The sequence below is a fragment of the Hemibagrus wyckioides genome, linkage group LG10, assembly GCF_019097595.1.
Source record: "Hemibagrus wyckioides isolate EC202008001 linkage group LG10, SWU_Hwy_1.0, whole genome shotgun sequence".
NCBI lineage: Eukaryota > Metazoa > Chordata > Actinopteri > Siluriformes > Bagridae > Hemibagrus > Hemibagrus wyckioides.
Window position 1 is genome coordinate 20,748,354 of NC_080719.1, and position 20,209 is coordinate 20,768,562.

Below are 20,209 nucleotides of genomic sequence, written 5' to 3' on the forward strand. Positions count from 1 at the left end.
TCACCTGCTATTCACAACAATAATAGTTTAGAGACTGATATGACATTGCATACCAATGCCATATTCAATTAAGAAATTTTGCACATCAAGCAATCCTTTTACTCCATGGCCTCGTACTGCTCTGCTCTGTCCTGATATTTGTCCAAGACATTTTGTACATTTTAGTGAATGTGGGTCTGATTTGCTATCAACAGGGGTGTCCATGAATCGAGGCCCTTTTCATTGTACTCTTTTTTTTCCATCCTAACATTTTATTTAATCACTATACCAGAACACCACAGTGAATAGAAACATGAAAAATTCTCAGAGTCTAACTCTAGGTGAGGTTTTAAAGTTCTCCATGTCTTTATGGATTATAATTTGAACGATTTCAGCGTGTACATACTCTTGAGTACCCTTGAGCAATTATAAAGTTTTCATATACAATAACTCAATAGTGAAAAAAAGGCTCATTGTATTAATTAACCAAATCCTCTAAGCTAATCTGAACCAGAATAATGACTGACTATAGGCTGTATATAGGAACCGATTGCCTATATAACTGGCAGGTATTTCATATTTCCAGATAATTTTATACATAATAAAATCTCATGCTACTAATCCCAGAATCTGACTTATTTATTCATATTTAACCAGATATGCTCAGCTGCCATTTTATTAGTAACACCATACTAATAACAATGCCATGGTCACCGGCATCACATTTTTTCCCCATTCTAATGTTTCTATCTCTCATAAATTATTATTTTTTTAAATCATTCATCATCACAATGTATTTATTCACCATTGAACAGATAAATCTTTAACTCTGTACAAGCAATATAGAGATAGTCACAGCATATAACTCTTCCTATCATACAATATATATTCATTTACATAAAATGTACACATTTTTTGAGATATAAACTTGCTTCAAAGAATATAATCTATATCATTCATTACACAATGCAGCTGTTCCATGGATTCCTTGAGGCTCTGCACATTTCAGTTGAATGGATCAGTAGCACAGACAACACAAGCAGGCTCAGTCCAAACCATTTACAGCAATGAAATTCGAGCAGCTTCTTTAATACCTCCTGGAGTCTCACACATTTGATTCTTTGGATCATGCATTGTCAGGCCACTCATCATTTAATCCATGTGATTGTCAGTTCTTGAGACTATTGTTAAGATACAGCAAGATTTGGAAGTTGTATTCCTCTTCACATATGTGGCACATTATATGCACCTCTAGATTGTATGTCCACAAGGGGAAATACAGTGCAAAACCTTATTTCTTCTGCAAAAACCGCCAGTGCATAATGGTGTAATTGTAAATTATTCACTATATGTACACAAACATGCACAAACTCTCTCTCTCTCTCTCACACACACATTCTCTCTCATACATACATACGCTCACAGATCACTGTGAAACCATTTAACACATACAAAGACATGCGCAGACACATGCACAGTATTTCAGTCAACAACACACACACACACACACACACACATCCTCGAAGAAAGACTGAGAGACACACAGATTTGTCTACACTTGTGATATTATCTGCATATTAAAACTGGATGATCGAGACTGTTTGGACAGGGGGCTTGAAGAAGAAAATGGACTTCCAGGTGAAAGCAGATCCTGGCTTCTTGATGCCCGCCTTATTTGCATTTCCTGTAGGCTGATAGCTGACAAACAGTGAGCTCTATCTGCACTCAGGCTCCCAAACGACAGGCTATCTGTTGGCCCAGATGAGCCATTGAAACCGGTGCAGTCCAGGGATTTACTGGAAGATGTGCTAGCAGTTCTGGCTGGTGGACCAGCGAATGGGGGAAGGTAATGGGGGTCTAGGAATCTCCTAGCCATGCTGGGGCTGGGGCTTCTGCTGCTCTCTGCAGTGCGGAGTGTGATGGCTGGAGGAGGCGATTGGTGGTGTCGATGGCGCGTACATAAAGCAGCTCTGGTTTCAGCTGATGTGCTCTCTCTCTGCCACACTGCTGGGTCCCGGGAAAGACGCACTCCTGCGACCCGGCCCCTCTTCATACTGCTGGGCTGGCTACTGCTGGAGGCCCCGGAGGAAAAGCCCTCATCTGGGTCGAATGAATCCTCACCGCAGCTCCCACCATCAGCTTCTGTGGTACAGACAGGCAGCAGGTCAAAGAATAATAAAAATAAGAGTCATTTAAACAAATACTATTTTAAATCTTTATCCATCGTATGTGTAATTATCATGGACAAGAAGTGATACATTGGAAAAACTTGTTGACATGGAATGTAATTCATGCTACTGTTACATCACCAAGCTGCCCTGAAGTAAAAGCAATCCCTGGTATAAAATACATGATATTTTACCTTGTGAGATCACCAGTTGGAACAGTATTCACGAAATCTTCTATAATATATAATTCAAAAACTTTTCAGGTGATTTCAGCTAGAATGTCTAAAGTTTGAGAAATCATACATCACTCCTGTTAATCGATCAGGGGTTTCCTTATTGTGTTGATGGGAAATAAGAGAAATAAAGAAAAGGAAAGTGTAATTTTTGACAGGAGTTCTATTCTGCGGCTCATTTTTCTGAAAACCAGATCCTCAAACTATCTCAGCAGCTACAGTGAATGAGTTATAATTTAGCAGACTACAATTTCACCTCAAAACATATACTCCTGTACTAATCTGTGTTATATAAAATGGTACCACTTTGCTATATTGTGTAGTGCCAAGGTGAGAGTCTGCAGTCTACAAATGCTATGGAATGTGAAATAGTAAATCATTTGCAGGAGCATTTCCACAAGAAAGGGCGTATTCATTAAAATCAAGCTAATTCAGAAAAATGTCACTGCTATGGGATTCACTAATATGAATCTTGATTGGCAAGCTTCAAATCACATAATTGGTGATAGGTTACTGCAATTATATCACTTGAATTACACACATCAATTTAAAGAAAACTGCAAAACATTCACATTTAATGGCTTAGAGGGGGAAAAAGCAATCCAAAATGAAGCCATAAAATAAGACAAATAACACTAGGCATTTAATTAGTACAACAAAAAAAAATAGCAGCCGATAAAAGGAAAACCTGGCAGTCTGTGTGGGGTAGCTGATTGGCACAACAATGTCTGATTTAGTGCACACCATGCTAGAAGGTGCAGTTTAATCATTTTGAAGTTTTACTAAAATATTCTAGAAAAATGATGCTCCTACAACATAGTGTACGACAATGTTTCACATACAATTTTTATATGTTCTACGTTTAGACTTTCACTTTTGAGTTTTTCCCTTCTCATTAGAGAACTTTTTGTGTTCATTTTCTTTATTCTACAGATGGTGTAGATGGAGTTTGAAAACCACTGGAGAATTAGTGAGCCAGATAAACTGATGAATGGCAAAAAAAAGTCATTGCCCGATTTTTTGGTAGCATTCGGTTTCCTGGCACTGTTCAGCACTTCACAAGTTGTGGCTTGTCAAGCTAACTTTGGGTTTGACATAATGGTTAAGCCAATGCTGATTGTTGAGCTACGTCAGTCTGTTTAAAGAAAAGGAATCAAATTTTCTATGTTTGTTTTGTGACAAACCTTCAGAAAGCTTGATCAGCAGCTCATATTCAGTAGATATAAGGGGTATTTTGGTAATTTGGGGGTATTTCTAATGGATGCACCAGCAAACACATTCTACAGTCAATATAAATCAACTTCTATTAATCATGATGGTTCAATAGCTATTGGATTAGATCAGGGGTGCCCAATCTTATCCGGAAAGGGCCATTGTGGGTGCAGGTTTTCATTCCAACCAAGTAGAAGCCATACCCGAGCCTACTGAAAGTCAAGATCAACTGATTAAACAGGTGGAATCAGGTATGGCTCTTGCATGATTGGTATGAAAACCTGCACCCACACCGGCCCATTGCGGATACGACTGGACACCCCTGGTTTAGATCTTCATCAGCCCTGCCTACCCCCTCTTAAAGTTCGGCGGATGGTGCTCTTGATCCACCCACAGGGCACCGGGCTGGGTGGAGTTTTCAGGGGAGAGAACTGACTTGGTGCAATGGAGGAATAGAAGTCGGCCGAGGTTGAGAAATCAAAACAGCCTGAGATGAAGACAGTGAGCGCTCGCTAAACAGAAAGGCAGATCTAGAACAGTAAAATGACTGTGATTGTCAAGGCAACACACCGAATTTACTGAATATATTTTAGTATACAACTACATTACAGGCTGGCAGCTCTTTATACTATCATTTTTTAGGAAATCAGAGAAAAAAACGTCAAATTGAGGTGAAGGCAAATAAAATGAATGAATACAATGAGCGAAAATTCACCCTTTTGTCTGTTCTGTATTCACTGTCTTATGTGTAAATGCACGTGTGGGTGTTTGGGTGTTTGCACCTTCTCGTTTCCAGCGGAGTCTGCGGATGGAGGCAGCAGTAATGGCCGTCTGTGAGACACGCTTGTTTGTGGGCGTGGCTTCAACCTCCAGCAGATTCCGTGTGCCCTCTGGTGGTCGAGGTGGCAGGGAACATCTCATAGCATTTGCTATCTGAAACAAGTGCATATTCATACGCTTTATTTTTAATATTCAGAAATATGTACGAAGTGCTTTTGTTTTATGAATGGTTAGTTTTACAGTTTACATTTTACTGACCATCATATGGTCAGATACATCAAACTCAATCAGGTGAGATGATGATCTTATATCATATCATTATTTACTAAAACCAGAAAAGGGTAGGTTGTTTTTTTTTTTGTTTTTTTTACTAGTAAAGGCTTGGCATATAGCTCTAGTTGTGCTCTATACAAGATGTCTTCCAAAGCTTCTCCTCCGAGTTCCCATTGGCCATTGTAGCTGCAACAAAGTAAGCACACAGTGTTAACACATTAATACAAGTAATAAATGTAAGAAAACCAAAAACAATTCTGTGTTCTTTGACTAATTTGGAGCCGAAGATATGAGTACAGGAATATGAATATATGCATACAAATATGACAGTGAAAGGTCAGTTTTTGGCTTTGCTAGCCTGGTTCCATCATCATTTCATGAAAAAGCCCAATTCATATACTAGCCATATTGGAACTGAAATGAAAACCTAACCACTATAATGACAACAACATGTTTCTTAATAGTCCAATAGTTTTTAGTGTATGGTTTTGTTTTGTTTTTACAGTAGTTTTCCCCAATTCTTGTGATATGAAGTCTGGTCATGCATATTTCACTGTGGTCCTAAAAGCACACGTTTATATCTACTAGGCTGCTTGACTTAAACAGCAGGCATTTGTTTAAAACAGGACAGTTGTGGCTTTACAGTTAAGGTGATCAGAAGGTTGTGAGTTCAGGCTCTAGCTACTGTTGGTACAGCATCATGGCTGGCTCTGTGTTCTCACCCAAGCTGCCTAACAAGCCGGGATATTTCACTGTACAGTACTTGATAAAGGCTATGCCCTGTTGAAATAGCAGCAGCAATGAATAAGCAATGGTTTATGAATAATTGAACCAGATTTCAGCTATAGAAATGGAGCACAAAAAACAGTCTATAGAGTCTTTTTCTTCATAATAAGGGATGTGAAATAAACATTGCCAAAGGACGATACTAAAACACGGACAGAATAGGGCTTAGTGAACTCACACGGCATGATAAACCGCAGTCAACATCTGCACCATGAACTCCGGATCCAGACGCACACGACTGCACGATTCTCTCCACAACTTCTGCTGCTGACGTGGGTAGCCACATACACACAATCTGAGCAAAAGAAACAAAACCAGAAGGAAGATGTGAAGTCTGAGATAAAAGAAAGTACAGAAAGTACATGCGCTTCCTAAATAAGGTTCAATATTCTTTTGGGAATTCATTGATTATTTGTTAATGCAGAGAATCTTTAAAGGTCTTGCTTATTTATGCATATTTAAAGGTAACTGTGGCCTTTGCTCATTAAACATTATCAATAGTTCATTAACATAGACCCTGTCAAGCCCTTCACTGACAGTGAGAGAGTCAGGAAAGAGCGAGAGACAGGAAGGTAATAAATAAATAATAAAAGCTGATCAGGACAGTGGACAGTATTACCGCGAGCTCATTCTGCAGACTGATTGATGGGACGATGCCGGCATGTAGACCACAGCGGAGTTGTAGCAGAGCATGAGGAAAGACAGCACCTCAAACCTACATCACCACAGACACGCCGCCATTTAATAAGAAATAAAAGCAAAGAACCATAAAAAATTGCAAATTTAACAATGTTGTTAAAACAGTTGAAATAAATTCCACAAACAAACAAAAACCTTTATTTCTATCTCCCCAACTTAAGATAAGTCCATCTACAGTCTGCATGTTAAGCTGATATACTCAGCCATGTTATATTATATATATTATTATATTCACCATAAGATCTGGGGAGACATTTAGCAGTTTCTGAAAGCTTCCTGATTTACTAGTAACCTATTTGAATGACGGGATAAAAATGCAAACCCTCATTCCGGCCAGAGTGCATGCTGAATTACATCCCAGATCATCTATATCTGGACTAAATAACAAAGAAGCAGAATGCATTGTCCAACAAGTAGAATTAGATTCTTACAGGGTTCATCGGGCAGCCTGCACCGCCACGAAGACTAGCCCTTCCTGTTATTAATTTGTATGCATCAAATACACTTAAAATATACTTCAAATAGGAAAGAAAATATTTAATACGTTTGACCTTGCTGTGACCTTGATCCTGTTTGGATTAAATAACAGAATCGAATCAGTTCATCTGCGGGTTAAAAGGATAATCCCATATAAATCCGACAAGCATTCACTTGCCCGTTCTTGAGATATCAAGCTTGAAGGAATCACATAAGGATGGTTAGATGGATGTGACAAACCTAGTGGTGGAGGATTAAAAAGTCCTCAGGCGGAAAAAAAAAAGCTCTATAGGCAAATGCTAGAGAGGTCTATAATTTGACAAAACTAGATTTAATTCTCAGTTATCATCCAAGCAGAAAGCAAACTAATTATGATTTGTGAACTCCTTTGACCAGGAGATCGCAAATGCTTTAAAGACATGTGCTGTGGAAAGAAAATGGTCAGTCTATAGAAATATTTTAAAAAAGTCTAAAAAAGAGGCTCTTTATAAAATAAGTACAAGGTTAAAATGATGCTCGCACACCTGCTGTTTTTAATGGGGCACATGGCGAACTCACAAAGCATTTTACTCTGTACATTTTTAAAATATTTCTTTTTAGTTTTTAGTTACATTTAGTTTTACATACAGTCCATTAAAAAGATGTCTGCAGGGTCTGAAACATTCTGGAAAATATGATCTCCATCATCTGCAAGCCAGACTGATTTTTACATGCAGGACAGTTTGAATTCAATGGAAAGAAAAGTTCAACACGATACCTGTTTTGAGAAGTAAACGTCTCTCTCTGGGGCAGCAGGCCACTGTATACCACTCTGATCAGGTCATGCTGGCTGAGTGCTCCCTCTGTCAGAGCCATGGAGCCCAGACTGGAGGGCTACAACAGACACACAGCACATACTAAATAAATGATATAAAGGACAAGGAATCAGTGTGTTTTATCTGAAATGCATGTGTGAAAGTGAACAAAACAAATCAAATCACCACTGAGACGACAATAATAATAATGAGCGACTGCTCTGGTGACATCATGCCTGATATTCATTTCAGTTTATGAAATGTTAGTTATTTTTTACCCGTCACCACATAGCTGTAGAATTTAAAACCATACTGTCATAAAAAAATTGCATTTAGTTTCTCACTTCGTCAGATCACATCAATTTGTCTTGATTTTTCAGACCATTACATAAGACGTTGATATCGAAATTCTCATTTTAACGTTTAGAATGGTCATGTCTCTACGTCTTTATCAGTGCAACTGCTTAGAAAGATATTCTGAAAATGCTTAAGGGCAAAGTTTATAGGAGGCTCATTATGCAGAGTACAAAAAACCAACATACACTATATTGCCAAAAGTTTTGGGACACCCCTCCAAATCATTGAATTCAGGTGTTGTTTTTCAGGGGTTGGGCTCGGCCCCTTAGTTCCAGTGAAAGGAACTCTTAATGTTTCAGCATACCAAGACATTTCGCTCCCAACTTTGTAGGAATAGTTTGGGGATGACCACTTCCTGTTCCAACATGACTGCACACCAGTGCACAAATCAAGGTCATGAGTTTGGTGTGGAGGAACTTGACTGGCCTGCACAGAGTCCTGACCTCAACCTGATAGAACACCTTTGGGATGAATTAGGGCAGAGACTGCAAGCCAGGCCTTCTCATCCAACATCAGTGCCTCACCTCACAAATGTGCTTCTAGAGAAATGGTCAAAAATTTCCATAAACACACTCCTACACCTAGTGGAAAGCCTTCCCGGAAGATTTGAAGCTGTTATAGCTGTAAAGGGCAGGCCAACTCCAGGTTAAATTCTTGTGCATTTAAAAGCAGATGTTACAGTTTTGGCCTGGCTCACATTCTCTGCTCTAATTCATCCTAAAGGTATTCTATCAGGTTGTGCAGGCCAGTCAAGTTCCTCCACACCAAACTTGCTCATCCATGTCTTTATAAACCTTTGTGCACTGGTGTACAGTCATGTTGCAACAGAAAGAGGTCATCCCCAAACTGTTCCCACAAAGTTGGGAGCATGAAATTGTCCAAAATGTCTTGGTATGCTGAAGCATTAAGAGTTCCTTTCACTGGAACTAAAGGGCAGAGTCCAACCCCTGAATTCAATGATTTGGAGGGGTGTCCCAAAACCTTTGGCAATATAGTGGAAGTCAAAGTGGAAGCTCAAAGGTTTTAAGTATAAGAAAGAACAATTCTTTCATAATTAAAACCTAGGTTAAGAGATGTGTTTTTACACCCCTGCCACAATCATGTGGTGGTTTGAACCTTGTTAGCATTAGGACAACCTGCTTAACCTTCATAATGGCAATGTGACATATGCATTATTACAAGCACGGACGTAAATTAATTCTTGTGTAGTATCCACATCTTCACTTGAGTTCCTTCATATTTTCACCATACAGTGGTGTGATGACTTACCTCATGGTATATGGAAGGTTTAGAAAGAGAAGGTATGGTAAAGGACAAAAGCTTGCTGTTTCCCTTACTGTCTACAATCTCCTAAATAAAATAAAAAAGGAAATGATGAGAAGTCAGAAGGGCATCATTTTGAGCCTTTCACAGACATGTGCTTTAGCTGACTCACCAGGTTATAAATTCCCAGCAACAGAGCCTCTACACAGCCGTTGCGGTGACGCTCCCTGCTGGCGGTGTGGTGCAGATACACCCAGATCAGCTCCGGTAGGAACTGCAACGTGAAGCGGCGTAGTCCCACCTCCGTGCTCCGGTACAGTTCAAACAGCTGGTGACACACTGGAGCCAAAAGCTGTAGAGAATTCAAGCAGATTTATTTTCTCCCTAATTTAGTCAAATCCCATTCACCCGTTTGGTCTTGCATATTATATACGACAGCTACCAAAGGCTATTAAATGCTTCCTCAAAGACATGTGCACTCAGCCAACTGCTGCTCATGCTTCATCACGATGGGGCAGTGTAACACACTCAGTCAACCCACATCTGCAGGCATGACCTTTCAGACTACCAAGATTGGCTAGACAGCATGGCTAACTTTACTCCATTGAACTCTTGGCTATGGATGGTTGAAACAGTTAATAAATGTAGCTCACATAGCATGCAACTCACTATTGTGTTACTACATATTGTATGCTTGACACTACACACTAGCAGTTTAATCAAACACTAACATTTTGCACTCAATGGGAATGACAAATTATAAAATGACACATTACGCCAACTGACAAACTGCCAAAGAAACATCACCAAATTAAGCGTTAAAAAAAATGGACAAAAACCTTGCTTTTATTTAATGTAGCTGCATTTTTACTCTAGTTCCAGAGATGTTCCAGAAAAATGAAATTACATGCTGCTTATTAAACACAGGATGGTTTGCAAGCTTCCTACCAAACTACAATACCAATAAATGCTTTACCAGTATATGTTACATTTTTCCACCAATTCTGACACCAGTGACACAGTGCTAACTGTGAATAACTATTACGGGATTGTAGGGGCAATATTCTTCACCCCCTGAAGAAAAGATTACAGTACATTTAACGTGCAATATGAGCCCTTTATATAGATTGCACTAAATTGATTAGTTATTTAGTTTGATTTGTATAGTTGCATGTTAGTGTATGATTGAATGTTAGAGTTCTGTACGTTTGGTGAATACAATTTCTGACTCGGCTGAGCAGTAGAAAGGATATGGACCTTAACCTGATTACCAGAAGCTTTACCTCACTGCTAGGCTGCTCCTGTATGACAGCATATAGTGCAGGCACAAGACCCTTCTTCAGACGCAGGCAGCAAGTATAACCAGGGATCAGATCATCAGGTAATGTCTAGGGAGGAAAAGGGAATTAAATAAAGAAAATATGCTGATGCTTTCAGACAGTCATATTAGTTCAGAAAATTAAAGCAAATACTTAGCAAATACTACCGTCTTCTATGTCTACAGTATGCTGAGCATTGCCATTTATTTCATTGCTATTTCAGATCAGGATTGCAAGAGGAAATGATCTAATTGACTTTGAAAGAGTTCATTATTGGGGTACAGATGGCAGCTGCTTCAGAGAGACTACTCATCTGGCTGTGTTTCAATAGATCCATCCATCCATTCCTTCTCTACGGTACATTGCTTATCCTACTGGATTGTGAGAAACCTAGAACATATCCCTGGAGACTCGGGGCACAAGGCAGTGTACACCCTGGACAGGAAGCTAGTCTATTGCAAAGCGTAACTGCACACACACTCACACACCAATTCACACACTTTGGACAATTAGACATGCCAGTCAGCCTACAAAGCATGTCTTTGGACTGTTGGAAAGCAGGGAAACTGGAGGAAACCCCCAAGGCACAGGGAGAACATGCAAACTCCACCCTGTGTGATGTTCAAGTATACACAGAAGAGCAACTCTTCAAGTCTGTTTGTCCTTTTGATATACTAGCCCTGTTTATTCTATTTACTGACCTGTGCCTGTTTTCTGATTATGAGTAGCCTAGTGTTTTTGATTGTTTGCTTAATCCTGAGACGATGTGAGGAAGGAACCTTGAGAGGAACCCATCCTCAACTGGGTGACACTGCATAAAAACCTTTATTTTAAAGCCCAGTGGTGCAAAGACAACATGCTGTGATCTAGCTCTGGAAATGAATAATCCATATTAGTGTCAGGAGAATGATACAGGACTGAGTGACTGAGTGCTTGACCCCTACACTGGGGGGATCAGTGTTATGCTGTGGGGGACATTTTACTTGGATGGAAGTGTTACTGCAAGATTCTTCTGTTTGATCACTTTTAACCTTTGATGAACCACTTATAATCTGATAGAAGTGGTCTCTTCCAGGATGACCATGCCCCCTCTACAAGACATAAGGGCTCGATGCATAATTGGATGAGCATGACATTTATATAAATCAGTCTCTATAGCCTCCAGCAGTACCTAGGTCCCAATTAATTGAGAAAAGAAATTAATTCTGGAAAGATGTTTTAGATTTTAGTGCACACTACCACTATCATCAAAACACCAATTGAGGAGAATATCTGTTAAATCAATAGAGTTTATTTGCAGATGAATGGAATTATACACAGTTGCCCATATATTATTATTATTATTAGCATTAGCATTAATATTAAATTATGTCTTCATTTAATTGTTATAATAATGCATCTCAACTAAGACAGAACTTTAAAATTGTCTATCAAGGATCAAGATTCTCACCTTGAATTCTGAGAGCCATTCCTCCACCACCCCACGCTCTGGACATAGCATGGCCTGGTGCAAACATTCACAGAAATAAAACATGAAAGGTTACTCACAGAAACATTACCCCAGAGCATGCGGTAATAAGGAGAAACTGTGGGAGGTAGAAAGATTCTGAAGAACATAATTTAATTTCAAGAAACATTCGGGCAGGTCAGACCTCACCTCGCTCACTCACGTTTCAGTAGCGTAAAGGAAGAAAGAGCAAGCTCTGATTCTTCATCATGACGTCTGTTGATCTAGCGAGTGCCGATCAAACAATCTGAGAAGAAAGATCAGAGAGAAACACTACTCAAACCTCATCGTGCCCTGCACTGATAGGATCACACAGTAACCGCTTCTGGGTGTGTTTGTGTATTTAACATTAGCACAACACAGACTGAGGTTGGAATTATATAAGGAAATGCCCATAACAATCCCATGTTAGATTTCAAGTATCCACCCCTAATTAAACACAGACTGAACAGACACTCACAGTCTGAACAGCCTTAGATGACCGCCAGATAACTTTCAAATAACCAGTGTGGGGGATGTGTGTGTGTTTATATATGAAAAACACTAATGGCCAAACAATTCTTCCAACCTGCAGTCCATTAGAGAAGTGTTGGCACCCTTCAAGAGAATGAGCAAAAATAACTGTATATAAAAATCACATTTTCCACTTAAAAAATGAGACATTCCACTTAAAATTGACAAATGACTGCTGCTATTGATTTCTTGTTATGATTATTATGCATGATGATTTTCAATAGGCAGTGTACATTGGCGAATGTGAATCTGCCGGGAACAAAACAAGTTTGATCACAGTTGAGTAAACCCATTGGACTGGAATTAGAAGACTTTGTCTCATCCCTATCCATTTTGCACAGAAGACACATTCATGGGCCTCATAGAAGGAAGCTGGGAGTGTCCTATTTTTGATCGACTGGTTTAAGCCAAATCAGTCGATCAGCCATCAGAGGCATGTAGGTTTACCCATTGAGGAAGGTCTTAATTTAAAAGTGTGAACTATTTCTCAAGCTCCTTTTTTTTGCAACATCATAATTTTTGCTGAAATAAACACCAAGAAATGTATTAGTTGAAGGACTAGAGGTGTAGAGGTGTTTATAAAATTCCACAGATTGGTCATTAGTGTCCTTGGGATTAGTTAAAAAGGATTTATAGGCTTGTTTCATGGATGGAAGCAATGCGTCATTTCTAAAATTTCAGTCTTAAAAAGCACAGTTAACAGACTGTGGTCTGACATTAATATATTTTGACTGTAATACATAAAAATCAACTTAGAATGAATAAATATATCTAAGAAAAACAGCAGTCACATACAGTTGGGTTTAACAGCACCCATACTGTATGTCGACAGAATTCATAGACTTATTAAATGATTTAAAACACCCAGAGACTAGACTGTAGGGGGTGGCAGGCTATGTGGAAAGTCGACCCAAAAAACTACTGTTACTAATATAGAAACAAGGTATTGTATGACAGACTGTGTTTTTAGGTGCAACATTTCCAGTTTTACTACTGGAGCTACTACAGCCATCTCACTAGCTGCAGACACCTTACATTTAGGCAGTGTGCAGCTATTCACAATTTCTTGTCTGCATCCATATACAGAAAAGCAGAGAAGCTTACACAGCATGTAAGTCATGGCAATAAACGGGAACTCTTAAAATAACCCTTGTGATTTCACTTCTTGTGACTGAATTTTCAGTTCCAGAGATTTCATATGCAGAATCAAGAGTACCGTCTAGCTTGTCGTTTTGACTGTTCACACAGCAGCCATCTTTCCAGTCTTACCAAAAATATCTTCTGTGTTAGGGGGGTTAATGTGGAAGTGAATTTGCTCATTTGCAAAAGCTCTGTTTGAAGATCCGTAGCCAAGATGGCAAAGACCTGCCAGTAAATTCAATTAAATTTTATCTTATTTGTATAGCACTATTAAAAATAGTCACAAAGCAGCTTCACAGAAAAAAGTTTAAAATTAAGAGTTATGTCTCTCTCCTTCTACCTTCAGAAAACATAGTCCAGAACAATCCACTCCTAATCAAGAGAATACTAGTTTATAAAGGCTGGAGCAAGTAGAAAGTACGTCAGTCATTTTAGGCATGATGTCTTTGGCAAGCCATTTGGGTATGACTGGTAATGGTCTACCAAATTTTGTATACACTAAAATGCAGATTTATCTAGTTTCTCTGGTGTTTGTGTACCTTCCTATATCATTTGAACATAGAACAAGTGGCTGAAACAGGAACTTTGATCCATCCAGCCATCTATTTGGAGAAACCCAAATCCTAACATCTGCTCCTTGCTTGCAAGGTTAGAAATGAGAGCAAGAAGCTTTACTTAGAGAAGGTTAATGGCTACAGCTACATAATTCCAGGAATAAGAAGAGATCTGTTGCTGTATCTTGACAAATCTTGTATTTACAAATACTTTATATCTGTCGGAGTCGGACTCAATCCAGAGGGTTCTGCAGAATAACGGCAGGAATATTTATCCTATTGTTAGGAAGAACTACTTACGTAGCAGATCAGAAAGCCGGTACTCCACTCAGATCTATAGGCATGCTTTGAGGCATAACAAAGATGTGAAGACAACTATCTGAGTAGTAGAAACGGTTATTTTTGGAAAGATCTTATAGTTCTTGTTCCCAGAAAAAATCTATTCTTGCAGTACAGCATTTTTGAGTAGTAAGCAATCCTAGCACTGTTTCTTGTCCCACAGTTCAGTAGATGGAATGAAGTAGCCTAAAGTCTTATACTGGTTAGCAAACACACAGTACATGTTCTTCATATCAGACAGAATGCTGTTAGTAGTGAAGAATGTCTGACTTCCAGTGGGAAGTGCAATCCAAGGTTCAGCTACTGAGAATCTGATTTGTTCTGTGACAGCCACAACTTGCTGGGCATGTTGCTGGAGAGGTCAGTCTTCAGGCAGGAAACAAATTTGATAGGACATTCCCTTGATGTCCCCACTGATGCCAGATGGATCCTGTCTGAACTATAAAACAGCTCCATGACAGCAGGGGCTCAAAGCCAGTCCTGGAAGTAGGAGCATGTTGAAGCATTGGTCTGAGAACTGCAATAAGCAGTCAAATACTACATGGTACACACTGTTAATGCAGTATGCATCATGTCTCTTCTGCTCCTTCTACTGATTCTGAGGCCTTGTTAGGAATTTCACAATTTCCAATTTCCATCTTATGTGCAGCAGGCAGTTCAGGGCTCTTATCAGGTGCTTCATCATTATAGCAGATTTAACTGAAAGTCATTCTTAATATGGCGGAGAAGTAAAGCATAATGAGATCGCTCATTTTTGTGACATAAAAATACTATTAAGCTCAAACACCATGTTTCATAAAACATCATCTGGCTGTTAGCTTGCTATCCCCTTTATACCTTACAGCAGCAAAGGAGAATAACATTTCTTCAAACATATCACAAAATGGAAGACTACAGACGATCAGTTATGCCACACCCACTAGCTAGGTGCACTCTTTATGACCATGCAGATTTGACAACAGCAAGATTAGCTAAAAGACGAAGGATTAGAGGTAGAGGTGTGTATTGGGACTGAGACAAAAAGATGCAGGAGTAGGAGGTTTTTTTTTTTGTTTAATATGCACTGGAGCAGGTAGTGACATGAAGCTCACAGCTCATACTGATATCATACGGAGTGCTCTCACCGAGGTGCATTCAAACACCCTTAAGAACTGCTTTATCCTGGTTAACATTGCTGTAGTTTAAATGACTAATATGCTTATATTTTGGGAAACAGCCCAGTGTGTTCAATAGAAAATATAATTACCAGCTTCAAATGAAACGACTAACTGAAAATGTGGGAGACATTCCTTCAGGAGTGGGCAGGTGTGGGATTTCTAGATCTAAACAGATTTCTAGATAGGAGTGCAAACGTTTTGTCATGAATCCACTTCCTCAGCTCCACATGCAGACAAAAATGGGAAAGAGGTCATGCATGATGTAGCAGGGGGCGGAGCTGGGGATTTTATAGGCTACACAGTAGGTCACGATCACAGTCAAAAAGGGTCAACTTTGAAATTAGTTCTCGGCAAGGAAATGAGCAAATCAGAACGCTTTACTGGATCCAAAGAAACCCTGCCTTAGCATTGCTCCATTCAGTCATAGAACCATTAAATATGTAACCTTCAGAACTGATAAACATCAATCAGGTCAATGCTTATTTATAGGAACTGACTGAAAAATTTCGTAATGAGCCTAATAATTGCCTTCGCCTTTAGCAGATTGTTTAATTGTTTTTTTATGAAAGCAGGTGATACTTACAAAGGGAAGCTGTGAGAAACTGTGCAGCACTGTTGCAATATTTTTTATGTTATTTTAAATAAAAATATAAGGGGCTACACTTTAATATCCCAGGGCTGATTTTTGTTCCAAGTCCACCTGTGGCAATAGATGTTCATTTTTGAGTTTGCAGACAACAATATCTACCCATATTCAGTTATTAATGAATTTCTGTTCAATAGGGAAGTTACTGTTTGATGTAAAACATGCCATGCAGATTATCTGCAGTTTGCTGCATTACCTGACTGCACCATTAAAGCAGCAAGAGCAGCAGTTGTTTGGGACTGTTTGTGGTGTTAGTCCACTAAACTACCATTAAGGGAGCTGTCTTATACACTTAATACACTTAAAAGTCCATTTCAGACTACAAAAATGTGTGTTAGCAAGAATCAGGTGTTACAATGAAGTACAGGATGTCAGTACAGGGTTAAATCAATGCATATTCACAATGAAGCTGAATTTGGTCATATTTACACAGAGGACTTATATTTATAGCTAGTCTGTATTATGTTTGGGACTATGTTTGAGATTTAGCCTCTTTAAATGATGACATTTAATTGTTGTCCATCCATCCATCCATCCATCCTCTACGCCACTTATCTTACTGGGTTATGGGGAATCTAGAGTCTATCCCAGGAGACTCCGGTCACAGGTAGGGTAGGGTACACACTGGACAAGATTTCACTCACACTCACACAGCCAGACACATACTATGGACAATTTAGAGATGAACTGTTTTTATTATTATTATTATTATTATTATTATTATTATTATTATTATTATTCAAAACCAAGCTCCACTGGTCACAAATACAAAGCCAATAGCTGAGTTGATGAAAAATTGGTTTCAACTGGACTGGTCAGAATGAATGTACTATCAAAATGCTGGGTGCAAAAAAATATAGTAGTCGTATTCTGTGTATAACAGCTAGATGTATGTATTTAAAACCCATTGAAATTGGTTTTGCCACAGGTGGAGGAGGATTTGTTGGCTGTTCATTTTATGCTTTTCCAATGCAGCAAAGGTATCATAGGATTTTAAATAAACAGACAGCTAATGGCAAAATTACTGCATGTATATTAACTTTGAGGTAATCGTCTGAGAAGGGAAGAACCTAATAACTGAAATGTTATTGTTAAGTTTACTCATATCTACAATACACACATTACATCTTGTTGTTTTACTTACCAGATCAAATGAACAGAGCAGCCATGTGAGCATATGTTGCCCATTCAAAATTATACCTTGTGATTAGCTGTGATTGTGCTGGTTCTTGAGAGATCTCTAAAGCATTCCTAAAATGCTTGCCGATATAATGAATTCATCTTTATGCTGGCTCTTATTCTTTGGATTAAGTCAGGGGTGTTGGAGCTTATCCACATAGGTCTTATTTGTCTATTTCCATCAAGCAGGGGCCACACCTCACTGCATTTATTTAATCAGTTGATCTCGGCCTTCACTAGACTCAGGTGTGGCTTCTGTTTAATTGAAATGAAACCCTGTACCCACACCAACACCGTGTGGATAAGACTGGGCATCTTTGTTAAGTGTGGTAAGTTTTTGACACCTTAGGCCAAAATTTTCTTCTGGGCTCCCTGGACTATATGGGCGTGATTGTGGATAAATGAGGACTGCATTAAGGAAAAGCTCCTACGCCACTATAAAATATGATGGAGGATTGCTAAATGTTTTCGTGGTTTTATTTAAACAATGAAGCCAACCAAAAACCCATGTACCTTCTCCTTTTAAATCTGAGTCAGAACTAATATGTTGGACGCAATTGATCAATACAATGTCTTAGAGAAAAAAAAAAGTTTGCTTTTTTCTCAATTTTACACGGATGGCTAGTAAAACAATTAAGGGACGCTTATGTTTAGTAGCCTTTTGTTCAAACTGCATGCCTAAGTAGTTATCGCTAAGTTGTTAAGTAACCTCAAGTGTGTGATGATTTGGGCATGTAATTTGGATTATAAGGAATAAGCTTAACCTTGGGAATCCACTTAACACCGTGTCCATGACTAAAATCATTATGCCAGTGAACATACAGTACATGCAACTGTCCATCTTAACAGTCAATTGCATTTGGGCCCAAAAATATTGTAACTACTTCCAATATACTTCAAATCTACATATAAATAACAGTACATTTAGTAGCTCAGTGCTGAGGCCATAATTTTGCAACTGAAGACAAAAAGGACATAAAAAAAAACAAAACAAAAAACTGAGCATTTTTTTGTTGCGATTCTAATAGGCTGAAGATCCTGCTGTGTAACCCCTCCAACTTGATAAGAAGCTTACAAGCTACTGTGCCAGATAATTAAGTGTATACAGTCCCTTAAATGGGGACTTAGCACAAGGCCTAAAATAGACATAGCTAAAAAGAGCTCGGTAGAAAGAGACGGATGATGGAGTGAATTGTAGAGAGATCCATGAAGTGCACTGGAATCAATCAATACGCTGTTATCTGACAGAAGTAGCAGCAGATGGGTCAGTACACAGTACAACATGCTCTGCACTGTGAAGTAAGGCCCATTCACACACACGCGTGCACACACACACACAACCTCAACATGCAACACATTTTACTGTACTGTTAGAATACAAACATAATGATTCATATATCCTAATTAAATTTAAACTCATGTACACTTTCTTGCACATCTGAATAAACAGATGCATGTAGGAGTATGTTTATGTTTAAGTGTATGTAAGGTTATGTTACACTACATTGAATTTAATAAGAAGGTGCTTCTAATCTCTCAATCCTGTTATCCTGCTTGTTTGCACTCTGCCCTAACGTGGCTTGGTACCAGCAGGAGTCTGTGCTGCACTAAGTGCAGTAAAGTCCTTGGTGCTGATGCGGTTGTTTAGGTAGGAAGCTCCTTGTGTACACAAACAGAAGAACTATTGGACAAACAGGATGCACATGAAGAAGCAGAGCGTAACAGGACATTGTGTTCTCACAGTAACGTTTGACCATAAATGAAGCCACAGTGATTTTGTTTTTTTAATCTCTAGGGCACTGTGCCCGTCTCAGAGGGTCTCCCACTCAGGGTCTGCAGTGTAGACGCCTGCAGCCTCACGTGTACGTGTGAGTAAACACAACACTGTGGTCATCTCTATTCATTAGGATAAAGACAAAAGACTCTGGACATGCTTTAATCTCAGCAGGGTGTGATGTTCACGCTACAGGTCGCTGCATTATCGTGATCGTTTAATGTCATGCGCCCAAAATAGAAACAACCAGAAGCTGCTTATTTCTAATGTTACTTCTGCAAATCACGTCATCCACGTTTCCCCACGCGCACACCACACACGTCCGTAGATATTGCAGGCGTATGATTTATACATACCGGTGGGATGCTGCAGGGGAAGCGCATAGGAAGAGGGCAGGCTTATGAGGTTGGTTTTCGGAGCTCGCCGTGCACCGGCCCAGTCTGCAGTGCGCAGCCGCTCCGGAGCGTCCTCACGCAAATTCCCCGCACCGGCTCGGCACACGCAGCCACGCATAACATTACTGAGCACGCGACACTGCCAGAACCTTTACTGCTGCGAGCGCATCAGTGTCAGGACATGACGATCATCTCTTGTTGACCATCTATCCGAACCCCCCCCTCTCCTTTGCAGCTTCACAGCTGACCAGTAATGGTCGACTCCTGAAAGAACCGGATCTTTTAAGGAGTCTGGAAGAATCGATTCACTAACTAATTTATATTTTGTTTTTTTTATTTGAAATCACTATTATTATTATTATTATTATTATTATTATTATTATGCCAGCGTGGTTTACTGTAAGGAAATGTAAATAACGCAATGTTTCTGGATGTTCACTCTGAGTCAGCAGATCGATTCATTTAAAAGGATTTGCTCGAAAGAATCGATTCAGTGAAGTGAAGCCGGTTACCTCAGTCTCGGTACGCACTGCGCTGCTATTGGTCAGCAGAGAAGTTAGCACGAGTTGATTGGACAGGTCTCTCCCGCGCTTTGGTATCAATCCCAAAGAGCTACTCACTCTCTACAGGCTCTCACACACTTATCGTGTAAGACTAGACCCAAT

At 39.3% G+C, this 20,209-nt stretch overlaps 1 protein-coding gene across 3 annotated transcripts; it reads right to left on the reverse strand.

The window, feature by feature from the left end:
* Positions 1-230: 230 nt before the first annotated feature.
* LOC131360451 (hyccin 2) lies at positions 231-19,806 on the reverse strand. 3 transcript variants are annotated; one of them, XM_058400947.1, is made up of 13 exons: positions 19,506-19,806; positions 11,998-12,094; positions 11,791-11,844; positions 10,305-10,409; positions 9,194-9,373; positions 9,028-9,108; positions 7,365-7,480; positions 6,051-6,146; positions 5,610-5,726; positions 4,744-4,831; positions 4,375-4,525; positions 3,945-4,079; positions 231-2,121 (listed from the first exon to the last, which is right to left on the reverse strand). In XM_058400947.1, the coding sequence occupies exons 3-13, from the start codon at positions 11,839-11,841 to the stop codon at positions 1,532-1,534; spliced, it is 1,710 nt and encodes a 569-aa protein (XP_058256930.1). In that variant the 5' UTR covers positions 11,842-11,844; positions 11,998-12,094; positions 19,506-19,806; the 3' UTR covers positions 231-1,531. The 3 variants fall into 3 exon arrangements, with proteins under 3 accessions (XP_058256930.1, XP_058256929.1, XP_058256928.1); XM_058400946.1 differs by lacking the exon at positions 3,945-4,079 and having other exon boundaries at positions 12,011-12,094; XM_058400945.1 differs by lacking the exon at positions 3,945-4,079.
* Between the last annotated feature and the right edge of the window lie 403 nt (positions 19,807-20,209).